At 41.4% G+C, this 20249-nt stretch overlaps 1 protein-coding gene across 1 annotated transcript in view; it reads right to left on the reverse strand.

The window, feature by feature from the left end:
• PPFIA1 (PTPRF interacting protein alpha 1) overlaps positions 1 to 20249 on the reverse strand; it is a 2891353-nt gene that overhangs the window by 359464 nt on the left and 2511640 nt on the right. The window contains exon 28 of the mRNA XM_044082514.1: positions 5359 to 5534. Coding sequence (XP_043938449.1) covers positions 5359 to 5534 — 176 coding nt within the window. The remainder of the gene's footprint in view (positions 1 to 5358; positions 5535 to 20249) is intronic.

The raw sequence follows: 20249 nt of genomic DNA on the forward strand, positions 1-20249 counted from the left end.
AGAAAGTATGCACTGAACTCCAAGTAGCTGCCTCCAAAATATCTTTAGTAGCCACCCCCCTTAAAAAAGCTGTAGAAGTGGCAGTAGCCCTAGTGGAATGAGGCCTAATCCCAACTGGAATCTCCTTACCATGATGGGAATAACAGAAAGCAATACAAAACCCAATCCACTTAGAAATAGTTTGTTTTGAAACAGGTTTGCCCTGAGAACCCAAAGCAAAAGAAACAAATAACTGCTGAGACTGCCTGAACCCTTTAGTTCTGCTCAAATAATATCGCTACTGTCTGTGGATATCCAAAGTGTGCAAGATCTTCTCCCCTTTATTTTGGGGGTTTGCATAAAAAGTAGGCAAATGAATAGTTTGGTTTAAAGCCACACTAGAAACCACTTTAGGCATAAAGGAAGGGTTAGTACGCAAAGACACCCTATCCTTGTGGAAAATTAAGAATGGCTCAACCGCCATAAGGGCCTGTAATTCAGAAACCCTTCTTGCAGAGGTAATGGCCAACAAAAAAGCAGTCTTCCATGATAAATATTTCAACTCGGCAGTAGCTGCAGGCTCAAAAGGTTGTAGAGTGAGTTTCTCCAACACAAAATTGAGATCCCAAGGAGGAGTAGGAGCTCTCGCGGGGGTCTTATATTCTTTGCCCCTCTAAGGAATTGCTTAAACAAAGGATGAGAAAATAATGGTGGGTCACAGTCATAGTGAGCAGAAATTGCTGCAGCATGAACCTTTATAGAGGAGAAGGACAACCCTTTGTCCAATAACTCAGTAAGGTATTGAAGAGCAACACTTAAATTAGGTTTAGAAACATCAAAGTCCCTTGCTGTACTCCAAATTAAAAATCTCCTCCATTTATCTGCGTAAACTTTCCTTGTACTAGGCCTTCTGGCCTCCAAAATAACATTCAAAACTTGTTGTGGAAGCTGAGACCCTCCAGGGTTTAAAACAGAATATGACAGGCTGTTAGATGCAGAGAGTGAAGTTTGACATTGAGTAAATGACTGTTCTCCTGAGACAGCAGGTGTGGAATCAAGGCAAAGGCCATGGAGGCTCCCACCAGACTTCCCAGTAATAGGTACCAGTGCTGTCGAGGCCAATCGAGCTATTAAAATCATGGTTGGCTTGTCCTGTCTGACCTTCAGGAGTACCTTTGGGAGGAGAGGCAGTGGTGGAAAGGCATACACGTGAAGATTGCTCCAATTGAATGAGAAAGCATCCACTTTCCAAGCTGTGGGATGAAACCTTTTTGTGCAAAACTTTGGCAACTGGTAATTCAGTGGAGAAGCGAACAGATCTATGTCTGGAGTTCCCCATAACACTGTCAATTCTTAAATACATGAGGATCCAATTTCCACCGTGGGGATCCATAATTTGTCTGCTCAACACATCTGCTAAGGAGTTCTGTGCTCCTGGCAGAAACCTTGCCTGAAGATTTAGCTGTAAACTGAGTGCAGTCTCCCACAAAATCATTGCTTGTCTGCATAGAGGGTATGAATGTGTCCCCTTGCTTGTTGATGTACCACATGACAGTTGTGTTGTCTGTTTGAATCAACACCTGCCCTGGAAGAAGTAAATCCTTGAAAGCTATCAATGCAAATTGGACTGCTAACATCTCCTTCAAGTTGATATGTAAATGTTGAAGTCTGGCAGGCCACGTGTCTTGTACCCATTTTCCATTTAGATGAGCTCCCACGCTTTGTCTGAGGCATCTGTCGTTAGAATCTGACTCGCCTCTGGTCGGGTCACAGAGAGTCCCTTGTTTAGGTGACATTCCTGAGCCCACCACAAAAATTCCTTTTGAATGCAAGGTATTATCTGAATGACAGTGTCCATATCTTGGCAGTGTTGGTCCATACATTTTTGAGATACCATTGTAGCTTCCTCATATGCAGTTTGGCATTGAGAAGTACCAGAATACAAGATGCCATGAACCCCAAGGCTTGAAGGACTGTCCTTGCAGTCAGCCTGGACTGACGAGACAACTGATGGAAATAAAGAGAAAGATTCTTTTGTTTGTCCGGGGTCAAAAAGGCCATCTGGGATGCTGTATTCAGTCTCACACCCAGAAAGCACATATCCTGAGAGGGTACTAGACTGGACTTTATTTCGTTCACAGAATACCCTAGGCATCTTAACACTGCCATCACATACTGTAAATGATGAAGAAGTTCGTCCTTTCCTTGAGCCAGAATCAGGCAATCGTCCAAATAAGGATAGATTTGTATTCCTCTTAGCCTGAAGAAAGCTACCACTGGGGCCAGAACCTTCGTGAACACTCTGGGTGCAGTAGATAAGCCAAAGGGCAATGCAGAGAACTGATAATGAAAAGTCCCAGCCAAACGCAGATACTTCCTGCAACTGGGCCTGATAGGAACATGAAGGTAAGCTTCCTTGAGATCCAGAGTCACCATCCAGTGATCTTTGCCCAGCAGAGGTAAAAGCTGTTGTAACGTCAACATTTTGAACTTGGGAATGTCCAGATATGTGTTGAGGATAGATAAATCCAAAATTGGTCTCCACGTGTTCCCTTTCTTTGGTACTAGAAACAGGCAAGAATAAAATCCTAGGCCCACTTCTGGCAGAGGGACCGGTTGTATAGCCCTTATTTGAAGTAGTAGAGAAATCTGTTTGTGAGCCTCTAGTCTTTGCTGAGGAGGAACGTCCGGCATGCCTTTGAAAGGGGGCAAGGTATGGAAATAAAACTTGTAACCTTGGTGTATGATATCCAATACCCATTTGTCCTGGGTAATTAAAATCCAATTTTCCTTGAATAGTGCCAACCGTCCTCCCAAAGGTGCTGCCAGGCAAGAAGGATCTGGCAGCTGAAAGAGTAGGTCATTGGGCCTGTTTACGAAAGGACTGGCCCCTGCCTTCACCAAGATTGTGCAGGTGAACTCCATGTTCTAGGTCTGAAGGAACTCTGAGCTCTGCCCCTACCATGCCTAGACCTACCCCTAGACTGAGAATCAGAAGAAGGATCGTCCACCCTTAGCAGGCCAATTTCTACTAAACTTCGGAGGCTGAACTTGCAAAAAATCTTTAACAGTCTGCATAGACTTAGCCTTGTCCTCCATTTTCTTCAAGACTGACTCCACAGGTGGACCAAACAACACTTCAGACTGCAAAGGAGCATCCAAAATCCTTGTCTTAACATGGTCAGATAAATTCTGATCCTTAAGCCAGGCGTGCCTGCGAAGAACTGAACCAGTGGCAGCCACCCTAGAAGAGGCCTGCACAGCATCAAAACCACACTGCAAAGAATGCTTACCCACCTGTTCAGAGACATGCACCAAATCTTGTAATTCTTTACACTCAATGCCTTCTGCCAGAGCATCCACCTTAGATTTCAATTGAGAAAGAAGAAAATTTTGATATTTCAACATATGAAACTGGCAATTTAAAGCCCTCATTGCTAAGGTAGAAGATGTATAGACCTTCTTTCCCCATCTATCCAAAGCCCTGGCCTCTTTATCTAGAGGGATCGGGTTATTTACAACCGAGGCCCTGACACCCTTAGGTCCCTGACTAATAGTTTCTGGGTCCGCCCTAGGACTCTTATAGAGATATTTATGAGCCTCAGGCACCCTGTAATACCCATCTGGTTTAACAGGCGCAGGAGGCAGAGAATCAGGATTAAGTGAAGCCTCTGAAAACACATCTTGCACAACATCCAGAACAGGGGGTATAGCTAAGGGCCTATGTTGAGGTAAAAACAAAAATTCCCTAAGCCTTTTCCGTGAATCAGAGAAAAGGCTGACCTTCCCACTTAAAATGTTCCCTCATAGAATGAAGAGTCTCTGAAAAAGAAAAATCCTCTGGAGGAGAAGCAGAAGGAGTGGAATCATCTGCATCAGAATCAGAATAAGGAGAGTACTCCTGCAAGTCTTCAGCCGAAGACTCTGAAACATCCGAAGCCTGCTCAAAACTTCCCAACTCTGGCTCCACCCTAGGCCTCTTATCAGGAGGGGGCAAAGAACCTCTAATCAGAGTAATCAAATCTTCTGCCATTTTAAGCATGTGCTTCTTAGGCACAGACCCTGCAGAACTAGGACTGACACCAACAGAAGCTAAACCTGGCCTGCCTCTGGAAGAAGTTTTGGAAATAGAAGGAGAGGGTCTAACCACCCTGGGAAGGGAGGGAGTACAGAAACCTGAGAAGCCCCTTCAGCCTGACCTGCCTCCTGAGAGGCCACATCCTGCAAAATCAAAGTCTCCCCCTGAGACTCCAGAGAAGCCTCCATCGGAACCACCGGTTCCACTGAAGCCTCTAAAGAACCGGACGGACGACTCATCTTGCCTAGGTTTAACCGCTTTGTCTTTGCGCTTCGAGGGCGGGCGGAGTATCCGACGGCATATTATAATTGCACCGCTTCAAGACCAGCCTAGCACAATCCAACCTTCGCAATAGTGCGCTTATTAAACCTGGCACAAAGCGGCAAACTTCACGCCGTGCTCAGGCCCCAAACAAGGAATGCACAAAGAATGATAATCCCTATGCGGTATCTGTTTCCCACAAGAAATACAATTATTCACTTTTTCTGACATCCGGTAATATACTGAGGCAAGAAAAAACCAAAATATTCCCCAATGGGGTACTTAGTCAACTTGGATTCGGTCTGAAACTCCGAACTCGAAAAATTTCAGAACGCCGAACGGCACTTGCAACGCTGCTTCTGCATCGGACCATGCGGCAAAAAAGACTGAGGATATGACGTCGGTCATGCGCTTTTTTACCCTGACGTTCTGATGTCAGTTTTAAGCGCCTTGACCGACGTCAGCCTAATACTTTGGTATTCGGGCCGACCGAGGACAGCGGACTACCCATATGTAAGGACTGCAGCAATGTGAGATGAAGAACATCCCACAGCGCATCAGGAGGAATATCCGATAACTCTTCTGCAATTGTAACTCATCCCCAGTACAAAGGACAGATGGGGAATGAAAGGACACAGTTTGTTGCCAGAAGAGAGACTCAGGGTGAGAAGGTCAAATAAAAACATAAAAAGTAGTAGTAGTAAAAACACATTTCTCACTGTGGGGCTCGGAATTGGTAGGTGTTCGAAGACAAAGAATTTTCTGCACTTGACAAACTACCAATAATGAAGTTTCCATTTCATAAACAAATAAAGATAATAAAGTTGGTATTGTCACAAACAGGTGGTGAAAGTACAAGGAATAAATGCTTCACTCATTTTATATCCCACTGTTCGTGCATATGAAGTACTTTCACAAACCTTATTACTTCACATACATCTTACCTTTGCAAACTATATATTGCAGAACAAACTAACAACAGACAATTGTATCAGCCTTTAAAACAAAATGGCTCAGCAGTAAAATGTAAGTGTAGTTACCTGTGTATTCTGTGTGGGTATTTGTAGAGCGAGACCTAATGCCATATGATCGAACGTTTCATCTAAGGCAATGAGTGCGCCGTGAATTCCACTCTCGATCAGGTTATTTGCATATTCCTTAAGGCCTATCGAATGCACCCAGCTTATCACTCTCTCGTTACTCCAGACAAGTACATCTGCAGAAAGAAACAAGTAAGCGAACGAAGAGGGGTTTAATCATAAATGCCAATACAAACTAATCATTATTCTTTGGTTTGTTAAAGCTTTTTGGGCAAAGGTTACTCTCTAATAACAGCAGTGAAATTACTATTCTGTTAATTAATATAAAGTAGGAGTTGTTTTCAAATGATCAATATTTGAAAATCTGTCAAGCTCTGGAACACCTATAAAGTCGTTGTTGACCGCCGTTACTTCTATTACTCGGAGGCAAGGACTTTCACAAACGAATTACTAGTACAAATATTAATTCTCCAATTAACACTCCACTATGATGGACGGAACCCTAAATAAAGAAAACCCAGTACACTTACCTACATTATTGGGTGATTTCAATTACCCAAACATTAACTGGGAGAACTACTCAAGTACAAACTCCCTTGCCCAACATTTCCTAGAATTTATAAACTCAAACACTCTGGATCAACTGGTCAACACCCCCACCAGAGGTGACAACATATTGGACCTGGTAATCACCAACATGGGCGACCAGTGTTCCACAATGGACGTCAACCCCTTGTTGGTTAGATCTGACCGTAAACTAATCAGTCTGGATATCCACATTCCGCCACCACCCCCAGTCAAAGAAACCACCGTGAAAAACTTTTCAAAAGCAAACTTCACGTTACTTAAGACCGAGGTGGGAAGTTTCAAAGTCCCCATGCTAAAGGATAACGCTGTCCAAGCTGCAAAATCCTTTACTAATGCACTCTATGGGCACCTACACGAATGCATGGATCGTGCTATCCCAAACAAAACCAAGACTCACTCCTCCAAGAAAAGGAAACCAGTCTGGTGGACCCCTGCCATAAACAAGCTATACAATACAAGGAGGAAACTAGTACAGAAAAGAGTAAAATCCCAAGAAGGGAAGACATCCCTGATCAGTATCTGCAAAAAAACTACATTCCATCATAAGATCATCCAAGGCTAGCTTTGAAAGAAAAATTACCATGGACTCCAAAGATAACCACAAGGCATTTTTTAGCTATGTCAAGAATCTAAGTGGCAATTCTCAAATCTGCTCGGAGTTAGTGCAGAATGGCACAAAATACACTGAACCGACCGATATAGCCAACATCCTGGCAGACAGTTTCAGTGCAAACTTCACCCCCGTCTCATCCCCAAAAGGGCCCATAACTATATCAGAAGAATGTAGTGCCCCTGAAATCACAGACACTCAGGTTAAAACAGCCCTCTGCAAAGCCAAAAACACAGCATCAATGGGACTGGACAGTATACCAGGCTGCGTCCTACACAAGCTCAAAGATGAACGAACACCTCACCTAAACACATTGTTTAAACTCAGCCTCTCCAGAGGCTATGTGTCCACACAGTGGCGCACAGCAACAGTTATTCCGCTCCACAAAGGTGGAGCCACAACGGACCCCGAGAACTATCGCCCTATAAGCCTGACTGGCTTGGTCTGCAAAGCTACGGAGCGCATCATCATGGATCTCATTAACAGTGACATTGGGAACCTCCAAACACTGGACCCTACCCAGTTCGGCTTTGTTAAGGGCGGATTCATGCCTCCTAAACCTGGTGGACTTCTTTGAGACCGTTACCAATGCTATAGATGAGGGAAAAGTGGTCCACACAGCCTACCTAGACCTCGCAAAGGCCTTCAACACCATTCCCCACTCAGGGATTATAGACAAGTTCACCAGCCTGAATATAAACCCCTACGTCACAAGATGGGTCATCAACTGGCTCACGGACAGAACCCACATGGTAAGAGTTGCGGGAGCTAGGTCTGACTCTAAACCGGTTACAAGTGGAGTTCCCCAGGGCTCAGTCCTAGGACCCCTCCTGTTCGGCATATACTTCTCAGAGGTACAGGCAAGCACAGGAGGACTATGGCTGACCTAGTTCGCAGACGACTGCAAACTAGGGGCTATAACTGACACTCCGGCTGACAGAGATATCCTCCAAAAGGGTCTCACTGAGACAGATACCTGGTGTCAAAACCATGGCCTCAAGCTAAATGCCAAAAAGTGCATAGTCATTCCCTTTGGAAAAAACAAAGTACCCACAAACTATCATATAGGTGGCAGCCCCCTAAATATGGAAGACGTAATAAGGGATCTGGGGACCCAAGCAGATAGTAACCTCTCCTTTGATAATCACATTGCCAAAGTGGTTAGAAAATCCTTCTATGTGACCCACCTAATCACAAAAGGGTTTGCATCCAGATAGAAAAAGGTCATTGGGCCCCACTACGCATCACTCATCAGACCCATCATAGAGTGCAATGCCCCATTTGGGATGTACCTTACAAGACACCTGCAACAACTGGAAAGACCACAGAAGTACCTCACCAAAAGGATCACTGGCCTCAAGGAGATGCCATATGCAGCTCAAATGAAGAAACTCCAGCTGTACTCGGGTTCATATCGCATACTCGGAGGTGATCTCTGCCTGACATACAAGGCCATATCCCACCCAGAATTGATGGACATGCTCCATCTAAAGAAAACCATATCCCCTCGAGGGATCTAACCTCACCACAACAATAAATAGGATATGCTGGAGGGATAGATTCCTGTCCCAGAGACTTCCCATGTTCTGGAACAAGATTCCAATCCACATTAGGCAGAGCTCCACGCTAACCCTCTTCAAGAGAAACCTTGACGAGTGGATGGGAAACAGGAAGTTTACCCCGGAGATCACTTCAATGGCTCTGGGAACTAATCTAAGAGGGCGGTGAAAGCCAATACATTCCGGCCTTTGGGCAGATAGCCTAGTACCTACCTATGAACCTATTAAAAAAAAAAAACGCAATAAGCCCATACCAAACATGATGACATCACAATAAAGAAAATGAAGTAGCAATAAGACCATTCCAAACATGATGACATCACAATAAAGAAAAATGAAGTAAAGTTACATTTTTCTGTCTTGCATAAAAATTGCTAGCTTTGTTACTGGAGACTTTCTCTCTGGACATCTTACTAAAAAGAAGTTACCACAGCCCAACATGACTACCCCGGTCAACAAAAGCAATAAAAAAAAATACACCAGCAATGATACGGCCTTGTCAAAAGAGTAAACAAGTACATGAAAACAGCTTGTACAAGAGAAATAAGATTATTAACTTTAAAGTCTTCTAAACATCGCCTAACATTAAGAACTGCCTTAGGAAGTACCGCCACACTGCAGCTGTATGATAACTCACCTTAAGAGAAAATGCATGAACTTTGGGATCATTGCTGCACGACTGTCAGAAGTGTACCGTAAATATTTCTGGAAGGAAGGCACTGGTCCTTGGTTATATTCATCACCAGTTGGATGTCACCCCCCCCCCCCAGATAGTGAGATTATAATCTCAAGACATGACCACTGCATGGCAGGCCAGTTAATTTCAACAATTCCTGTACTTTTTTTTTTCCTGAAACTGAAGATTATGGCCAAGAGAATATACCTGCAAATGCTCTAACGGCAAATGAAGGTGAAGAAAAGCTGCTAACCACACCAACAAATACAAACATTTTAAATATAAAATAAACACAAGTCGTTTAGGATTCATCTGCTACTACTTTCATGTAATGAATATTAAACCACAACCACAGCCACAAAACGTGTTATTGATCATTCTCAAAACCTTCTCCAACCCTATCACCCCACTAGGCCCCTAAGATCAAGCAACAAAAATCAACTCACTGTTAGCAAACCCAAAAACGCAGCAGGAGAAGCCATATTTTCATGTACCAGATCTAAACTTTGGAACAATCTTCCACCCTCTATAACGACTCTACCTTCCAGCAGCCTTTTCAAGACTGCGCTCAAATTCCACTTAAATTTGCACTGGCTTTGTCCTTGTTCTAATCCAGACTAACACCCCCACCCTTACCCCCCCACTTAGACTCTTAACCCAACTATACTACCGCCACTACTAACCACAGTCAGAAATAGCTAGTTGTCTTCACATACTTTAACATCTTGTCCGACAACTTTGTTACTAATATTCTAAATGATAAGAAACTATCTTAACTTGCGATATTTTCTGTGTACACTGTTGATAATCAATATCTTGTTATTGTATTAAAGCCAACAACATGTAATGTTGTTTACTATTGCTGCAACTTTGTATCTCTATTATGTACATTGTGTGGAGCTTTGCTCCACGGGAATCCGCTGAAAAAGGACCTGCGTCCAGTCGGAATTTCTCGGTAAATAAATAAATAATAAAATAAATAAATCTACCTCTAGATGGCAGTCAGGCATGCAGACTAGTGAGAAGATTTCAGGAATATGTGTGATAACTCTCAGACCCAAATATGTAAAGCAGGCATCGTTGTCAATTATGGACAGGGCACCAAAGGCCATATCCTGCAGCAATGATGCCATCACTTGTACACCTGTTGATACAGTGAATTACCTCATGTCCGTGCGTGCACATCACTAAGGATAACACTTACGTGCTACACAGGTATCTGTCTTTCATCTGTAATATTAATGCAGCAGCAAAACCTACCCCATCACTGCAGTGAATACTCGGTCTATAAATGTTTAAAAAAGTGTGGATGGATAACTACATCACAGCTTCACACATACTAAGACACTCAAGTAAAACTCATAAATGTTTGTTAACTCACCTTAATTCTAGCATACTATTCTTTCTGCTGAGGTATATGTGCTTTCTTAATCTAGGTTATCATCACTTTTAACAACATGCAGTCCTAATCTAAGCATAACCTAATACTGCATGGAAACTACCCAGGCTTCTGTTTTTCTTTATAGATATTTATACACACTGCATATAATTTTTTCCATACATCACTTTTCTTCTACGTTTAAAGCCAAGACAAGTCTGTATTTACATCATGTTACCTTTGCATGTATCCCTCTAACCTTGTATTTACACCACGTTATCTTTGCATGTATCCCTCTGACCTTGTATTTACACCACGTTATCTTTGCATGTATCCCTCTGACCTTGTATTTACACCACGTTATCTTTGCATGTATCCCTCTGACCTTGTATTTATACCACGTTATCTTTGCATGTATCCCTCTGACCATGTATTTATACCACATTATCTTTGCATGTATCCCTCTAACCTTGTATTTACACCACGTTATCTTTGCATGTATCCCTCTGACCTTGTATTTATACCACGTTATCTTTGCATGTATCCCTCTGACCTTGTATTTATACCACGTTATCTTTGCATGTATCCCTCTAACCTTGTATTTACACCACGTTATCTTTGCATGTATCCCTCTGACCTTGTATTTACACCACGTTATCTTTGCATGTATCCCTCTGACCTTGTATTTATACCACGTTATCTTTGCATGTATCCCTCTGACCTTGTATTTATACCACGTTATCTTTGCATGTATCCCTCTGACCTTGTATTTATAGCACGTTATCTTTGCATGTATCCCTCTAACCTTGTATTTACACCACGTTATCTTTGCATGTATCCCTCTAACCTTGTATTTACACCACGTTATCTTTGCATGTATCCCTCTGACCTTGTATTTATACCACGTTATCTTTGCATGTATCCCTCTGACCTTGTATTTATACCACGTTATCTTTGCATGTATCCCTCTGACCTTGTATTTATACCACGTTATCTTTGCATGTATCCCTCTGACCTTGTATTTATAGCACGTTATCTTTGCATGTATCCCTCTGACCTTGTATTTGTACCACGTTACCTTTACCTCTGACCTTGTTTGGTATTGATTCTCTCTACATGAATGCCTTTGCACTTGGTCGTAGAGGAAAAGGGTCCTCTAAACAATCCATCTACCTCATTAACAAATTCAAAAGAAAATTAGAAAAAGGCTGTACTGTAACACAGTGAGGACGAAGATATGGCACTAACCTCTCTAGACAATATATGACATAGTAAAAAACAAAGCTATTAGTTAACCACTTGGAAATGGTACATACCATAACAGGTGACCCTGTTTAACCTTCATGAAAGACACAAACGGCTGGTCTGTCTGCTTTGTCGACTACACATAGCAACATCTAAGCCAATTAAACATCTACACAGTACAAAATCCCTTCCCTTTGCTCACCTTCTAAGGACAGAAAACTGGAAATAGTACAGGGATTTGGGATACATTCAGAGGACATGTTAACTGTATAAAGTTCGTTATACCTTATGGCATACAATTCAGACATTCCTGTGGAGGTTAACATCAAAGTCTTCAAAGAGAGAACTACAGGCCTGTAGACATAACTGGCAAAGAGATAGGTAAAGCCAGCTTCAGTAACAAAACTTTAATTCCGAACTGGAGCCCTTGGATATCTAGGAGGTCTACACCTGTTATGAATATTTTCAGGTAAGTTTTTTAAAGGCTGGTATCTGCAGGCAGAAGCAGGACCAGGGATGGGGTTTATACAGCCTGCCCTATGGCTTTTAAATGTTGTCATGTATGAAAATTCTAGAACTGCTTTCACAATCCTAATTGGGGAATGTATAATAGCATCAGTATAAATCCTTACTTTAAATGAAAACAACCGATAATATAACATGTCCATAATTCATGGGGGTTGACATGTAGTTATCTCCCTGTTATCAGTTAAAGAGCTGATGACTTTAATAAACGGGAAAGTCTGCTACCAGTGTAAAGTAAATTGAAAAGGTTTAAGGTTTAAAAAGGAGTATTTAATAAAAACAGAATATAATGAAATGGGGGATGGGGAGTTTAAGAGAAAAGCAGATACTATGACTTTAAATTCAAGTCATTATGAAAATTATTATACAGAATATTAGATTATATTTATAAAGTAACAGAAAGTATTATAGGAACTAAGCCAGTGCAGGAAAGTACAGTCGTGTACCTACCATAAATGTAGATGTTCGAGTGTATTCACTGTTGCAGTCATTACACTTGGGTTATCCTGCTGCCTGCCAGCAGGATAACCCAAGTGTAATGACTGCAACAGTGAAACACGATGAACACTGGAGAAAGAAGAGTTTACCAAGAGGTATGTCTGATAGCAGGGATACATATGTAAACGGAAGGAGAAAAATATGGTGGAGGAAACTAAAGCAACCAAGGTATGGAGTTTAAATACCTCAAGAAGGAAACCAAACAGAATGGGATGGGGCTAAAACAGAAGTTTGGACTGCAGGTTGGAGACTGGCTTCACTACAATGGAATAATAAAAGATAAAGGGATACTGGGGTGTTCCAATGAAATACTAGCTCTGTCACTATACGGGAATAATAAAAGATAAAGGGATACTGGGGTGTTCAGTGAAATACTAGCTCTGTCACTATACGGGAATAATAAAAGATAAAGGGATACTGGGGTGTTCAGTGAAATACTAGCTCTGTCACTATACGGGAATAATAAAAGATAAAAGGATACTGGGGTGTTCAATGAAACACTAGCTCTGTCACTATACGGGAATAATAAAAGATAAAAGGATACTGGGGTGTTCAGTGAAATACTAGCTCTGTCACTATACGGGAATAATAAAAGATAAAAGGATACTGGGGTGTTCAGTGAAATACTAGCTCTGTCACTCCAAGGAAATAATAAAAGATAAAGGGATACTGGGGTGTTCAATGAAACACTAGCTCTGTTACTACAGGGGAATAATAAAAGATAAAAGGATACTGGGGTGTTCAATGAAACACTAGCTCAGTCACTATAAGGGAATAAAAGATAAAGGGATACTGGGGTGTTCAATGAAATACTAGCTCTGTCACTTCAAGGAAATAATAAAAGATAAAGGGGTACTGGGGTGTTCAGTGAAATACTAGCTCTGTCACTATACGGGAATAATAAAAGATAAAGGGATACTGGGGTGTTCAGTGAAATACTAGCTCTGTCACTATACGGGAATAATAAAAGATAAAGGGATACTGGGGTGTTCAATGAAATACTAGCTCTGTCACTATACGGGAATAGTAAAAGATAAAGGGATACTGGGGTGTTCAATGAAATACTAGCTCTGTCACTATACGGGAATAATAAAAGATAAAGGGATACTGGGGTGTTCAGTGAAATACTAGCTCTGTCACTATACGGGAATAATAAAAGATAAAGGGATACTGGGGTGTTCAATGAAACACTAGCTCTGTCACTATACGGGAATAATAAAAGATAATGGGGTGTTCAGTGAAATACTAGCTCTGTCACTATACGGGAATAATAAAAGATAAAAGGATACTGGGGTGTTCAGTGAAATACTAGCTCTGTCACTATACGGGAATAATAAAAGATAATAGGATACTGGTGTGTTCAGTGAAATACTAGCTCTGTCACTATACGGGAATAATAAAAGATAAAAGGATACTGGGGTGTTCAGTGAAATACTAGCTCTGTCACTATACGGGAATAATAAAAGATAAAAGGATACTGGGGTGTTCAGTGAAATACTAGCTCTGTCACTATACGGGAATAATAAAAGATAAAGGGATACTGGGGTGTTCAGTGAAATACTAGCTCTGTCACTATACGGGAATAATAAAAGATAAAGGATACTGGGGTATTCAGTGAAATACTAGCTCTGTCACTATACGGGAATAATAAAAGATAAAGGGATACTGGGGTGTTCAATGAAACACTAGCTCTGTCACTATAAGGGAATAAAAGATAAAAGGATACTGGGGTGTTCAATGAAATACTAGCTCTGTCACTCCAAGGAAATAATAAAAGATAAAAGGATACTGGGGTGTTCAATGAAACACTAGCTCTGTCACTATAAGGGAATAAAAGATAAAGGGATACTGGGGTGTTCAATGAAACACTAGCTCTGTCACTATACGGGAATAATAAAAGATAAAAGGATACTGGGGTGTTCAGTGAAATACTAGCTCTGTCACTATACGGGAATAATAAAAGATAAAAGGATACTGGGGTGTTCAGTGAAATACTAGCTCTGTCACTATACGGGAATAATAAAAGATAAAAGGATACTGGGGTGTTCAGTGAAATACTAGCTCTGTCACTATACGGGAATAATAAAAGATAAAAGGATACTGGGGTGTTCAGTGAAATACTAGCTCTGTCACTATACGGGAATAATAAAAGATAAAAGGATACTGGGGTGTTCAGTGAAATACTAGTTCTGTCACTATACGGGAATAATAAAAGATAAAAGGATACTGGGGTGTTCAGTGAAATACTAGCTCTGTCACTATACGGGAATAATAAAAGATAAAAGGATACTGGGGTGTTCAATGAAATACTAGCTCTGTCACTATACGGGAATAATAAAAGATAAAAGGATACTGGGGTGTTCAATGAAACACTAGCTCTGTCACTATACGGGAATAATAAAAGATAAAGGGATACTGGGGTGTTCAGTGAAATACTAGCTCTGTCACTATACGGGAATAATAAAAGATAAAAGGATACTGGGGTGTTCAGTGAAATACTAGCTCTGTCACTATACGGGAATAATAAAAGATAAAGGGATAATGGGGTGTTCAGTGAAATACTAGCTCTGTCACTATACGGGAATAATAAAAGATAAAAGGATACTGGGGTGTTCAGTGAAATACTAGCTATGTCACTATACGGGAATAATAAAAGATAAAAGGATACTGGGGTGTTCAATGAAATACTAGCTCTGTCACTATACGGGAATAATAAAAGATAAAAGGATACTGGGGTGTTCAGTGAAATACTAGCTCTGTCACTATACGGGAATAATAAAAGATAAAGGGATACTGGGGTGTTCAGTGAAATACTAGCTCTGTCACTCCAAGGAAATAATAAAAGATAAAGGGATACTGGGGTGTTCAGTGAAATACTAGCTCTGTCACTATACGGGAATAATAAAAGATAAAAGGATACTGGGGTGTTCAGTGAAATACTAGCTCTGTCACTATACGGGAATAATAAAAGATAAAAGGATACTGGGGTGTTCAGTGAAATACTAGCTCTGTCACTATACGGGAATAATAAAAGATAAAGGGATACTGGGGTGTTCAATGAAACACTAGCTCTGTCACTATACGGGAATAATAAAAGATAAAGGGATACTGGGGTGTTCAATGAAATACTAGCTCTGTCACTATATGGGAATAATAAAAGATAAAAGGATACTGGGGTGTTCAGTGAAATACTAGCTCTGTCACTATACGGGAATAATAAAAGATAAAAGGATACTGGGGTGTTCAGTGAAATACTAGCTCTGTCACTATACGGGAATAATAAAAGATAAAAGGATACTGGGGTGTTCAATGAAATACTAGCTCTGTCACTATACGGGAATAATAAAAGATAAAAGGATACTGGGGTGTTCAGTGAAATACTAGCTCTGTCACTATACGGGAATAATAAAAGATAAAGGGATACTGGGGTGTTCAGTGAAATACTAGCTCTGTCACTCCAAGGAAATAATAAAAGATAAAGGGATACTGGGGTGTTCAGTGAAATACTAGCTCTGTCACTATACGGGAATAATAAAAGATAAAAGGATACTGGGGTGTTCAGTGAAATACTAGCTCTGTCACTATACGGGAATAATAAAAGATAAAAGGATACTGGGGTGTTCAGTGAAATACTAGCTCTGTCACTATACGGGAATAATAAAAGATAAAGGGATACTGGGGTGTTCAATGAAATACTAGCTCTGTCACTATACGGGAATAATAAAAGATAAAAGGATACTGGGGTGTTCAGTGAAATACTAGCTCTGTCACTATACGGGAATAATAAAAGATAAAAGGATACTGGGGTGTTCAGTGAAATACTAGCTCTGTCACACCAAGGAAATAATAAAAGATAAAGGGATACTGGGGTGTTCAGTGAAATACTAGTTCTGTCACTATACAGGAATAATAAAAGATAAAAGGATACTGGGGTGTTCAGTGAAATACTAGCTCTGTCACTCCAAGGAAATAATAAAAGATAAAGGATACTGGGGTATTCAGTGAAATACTAGCTCTGTCACTATACGGGAATAATAAAAGATAAAGGGATACTGGGGTGTTCAGTGAAATACTAGCTCGGTCACTCCAAGGAAATAATAAAAGATAAAAGGATACTGGGGTGTTCAATGAAATACTAGCTCTGGTAGTGTTTTTTAGTTGAGTCTAGAACAGAAGATGCTTTTAAAAAGGGATAACTGACGGAGAATATAAAAGAATGTTTGGTAACTATAAGAGTCAATCAGAGGGGAAAGAAAAGATTGGGAGAGGCAATTTACAAAGGAAGAAATGGGAAGATGCAAGACTCCCAAGCATGCGAAAGTTCAAAAGGTTTCCAATTTTTACATGGAACTGTTTGCACGGGTATTTTTTTTATCACTCAAACAGACTTCAGAAAATTTTTCTTCAAGTAGACATCAAATCCTGGTGGTGTGGCAGGGTAGAGAGAGACAGAGGTAACTGAAACCCTAAAGACTTAGAAGATTTCCAAAATTCCCTTCGAGGGTAAGAAAGGGTTATAAGGAAATTATTATTCTGAGATGAGATGTAGGACACAGTAAAGGTCTTACTTAACTGTTACTGACTAGCAAAAAAACAGTTACTAGAAAATTGAAATTAAGATCGAAACCAGCTGTATTTAAAGTACTGAATACTATAAATGAGATAAAAGAACTGGGAGTGTGATCATTAAAAATGGAAGGACAAATGTTGACAGAAATAAATAGAATTTGTAAGAACAATGCATACAGAATAACGTTCATCAGGAGGAATCAAACGTAAGAAAGACAGGAACTGAGCAACTTATGTACTACAAGAGCAAATGATACTGGTTAAAAATGTGTGTGATTCAAGACAAAAGCAATGGAACTGTTATTAGGGCTTGTTTTCTTCTGCATTTATTTATATATACTCATGTTCCAAATTAAAATGCAGCAACTTGTTTATGACTAAGTGGGTTAGAAAACTAATCCAGATGGAATGTTTTCAGGCTCAGTCCAGGTATGCGTAATACACCACGATGTTAACAAAAATATAAAGCTCTCCATTATTAAAATAAAGATCTCCATTATTAATATAAAGATCTCCATTTTTAATATAAAGGTCTCCATTTTTAATATAAAGGTCTCCATTTTTAATATAAAGATCTCCATTATTAATATAAAGATCTCTACTATTAATTATTAATATAAAGATCTCTATTATTAATATAAAAATCTCTATTATTAATATAAAGATCTCTATTATTAATATAAAGACCTCCATTTTTAATATAAAGACCTCCACTATTAATATAAAGACCTCCATTGGTTAGTCTCCTAGATAGCCAAACAGTAAACCCTGAGATACAGATACTAAAGGTGAACTGTGGCAGGCTCACACTATATTCCGGAACTGTGAATAAGCACAGTCAGGCCAGGCAAGCCTTATGTATAAGGATGATGGTAGGCCTGCAAGTGTGTCATTTATCCATGCCGCTAGACTGGCAACCCTGTATCTGTAACTCTACATCTCGCATCCCATGCCGGCAACTCTACATCTTGCATCCCGTGCCGGCAACTCTACATCTCGCATCCCGTGCCGGCAACTCTACATCTCGCATCCCGTGCCGGCAACTCTACATCTCGCATCCCGTGCCGGCAACTCTACATCTCGCATCCCGTGCCGGCAACTCTACATCTCGCATCCCGTGCTGGCAACTCTACATCTCGCATCCCGTGCCGGCAACTCTACATCTCGTGCGGCAACTCTACATCTCGCATCCCGTGCTGGCAACTCTACATCTCGCATCCCGTGCCGGCAACTCTACATCTCGCATCCCGTGCCGGCAACTCTACATCTCGCATCCCATGCCGGCAACTCTACATCTCGCATCCCGTGCCGGCAACTCTATTCTGCAACTCTCATTCCACAGCAAAAGACTCTACCATGGGCACACTCTCTGAACCCTCCTTTACCAAAGCCAACCAGTCAAACTAGGCTGAGGAAAGGCCACAGAAAAAGAAACGTCAGTATGAATGGCAGCCCCAAAGTTGACCACCAGCTGTTCCCCATCCATCTCTTCGTCTACCAGGTCTATCAGGCCTGACTTAGCCTCCTCCAGGCTATATGCACACCATTTACAGGAGAGGAGACTGTGGACCTTACGGCAGGAACGTAATGCTGACAGGGAGTGTTTCTCTTACTTCTCCTGCCCACTGTGCACAACCACTAGCACCTTGAGGGTGGGACATACAATGGGTGTCATACATGAACCACCTCTCTCTTCACCAATGGGCTGACAGCAGCAGGATGCCCCATTCACACTCAGGTAACATTCTGCAGTTGTTTACACGACTCCAAAAGGGAAATCATGTCACATCAGTGTGCCCTGAGCACATGTACCTCCCTCCTCCACAGATGGTGATGCCCATGCTTCCATGCCAACAACTCAGAAACCTAGGCCACTAACAGAACTCGGGCTGCTTGGGGGACAGTCAGAGCTTTAGCCTGTACATCACACCGTAGGTGAAGGAGGGGCCTCCCCCTGAGTGTGTCTCCTCTTTTTCTATGGTGTCTATGTGAAGGAAGAGGACAAGAGCGGCCTGGCCAAGCACTGCTTGTTTTCTTGCCGTTACACAGCACTGTAAGTCATCACCATCACCAGTACCGAAAAAGTACAGTTGTGTACACTTACCATAAATGCAGATGTTCCAGTGTATTCACTAGTGTATTCACTATTGCAGTCACCACATTTGGGTTATCTGCCTGCAGGTAGCCCTCAACCAGCCTGAATACCAGAGTCTTGGAATCCTGCATCAGATGCTCTCTCTTCTTCCATTACGTCAGGTCATCAGGGGTATAAAACATGCAGCCGACACCATCAGTTTTTCTTGCCCCAGATGTCAGGTGCCCCCACAATGGGAAGCAATTATATGTTATGGTACACCTCCATCAAAAAGCAAATACACCAGAAAAACTTAAATACACCAAACAAAAGGAAAGGAAGAGCCAAGAGAAGTCAGGGGGCTGGAGGGAGGGTAACCAGGACTGCAACAGTGAATACACTCACACATCTACATTTATGTTAAATGTACACAACTGTACTATGTTCTTTGTGTTTCACTGCTGCAGTCATCACATTTGGGTTGATTCCCAAAGCTAAGGAAGGGTGGAGGACGTTAGAGAGCATTAGGGCCAGTTATTAAGCCCTGCAAGACTGAAATGGCAAAACCAGCTCTGGATTTAGAGAGAAAAAGGCATGTGGTAAAGCTTGGTGAAGGTATGTACAGAGTTCCAGGTAGCAGCTTCTAGGATGCCCCTGGTAGGGACTTCTCTGAGAAAGGCTGTAGAGGTAGATGCAGCCCTGGTGGAATGTGATCTTACACCCTGTGGGATAGGTTTTCCATGTTGCTTATAGCAGAAATGAATGCAATGGGCTATCCATTTAGAAATGGTTTGCTTTGAAATGACCTTCCCCTCTGCCCCTGCAGCAAAGCCAACTAGCAGCTGTTCAGATTTTCTGAGAGAGTTAATCCTGTCCAAATAAAATCTAAGTTGTCTGTGCACATCCAGAGAGTGCAGTACTCGTTCTCCTTTGTTTTGTGGATTCGGGAAAAATAGGCAAATGAATGGACTGATTTAGGGCCACACTAGACACCACCTTGGGCATAAAGGAAGGATTGGTCCCGAGGGGAAACACTGACTGCATGGAAGATAATGAAGGGCTCCACTGCCATGAGGGCCTGTAATTCAGACACTCTTCTTGCTGAAGTGATGGCTAGAAGGAAGGCTGTGTTCCAAGAAAGGAATTTCAACTCTGCAGTTGCAGCTGGC

This window comes from Protopterus annectens, chromosome 9.part0, assembly GCF_019279795.1.
Source record: "Protopterus annectens isolate FY-2018-M chromosome 9.part0, PAN1.0, whole genome shotgun sequence".
In the NCBI taxonomy this organism is placed as follows: domain Eukaryota; kingdom Metazoa; phylum Chordata; order Ceratodontiformes; family Protopteridae; genus Protopterus; species Protopterus annectens.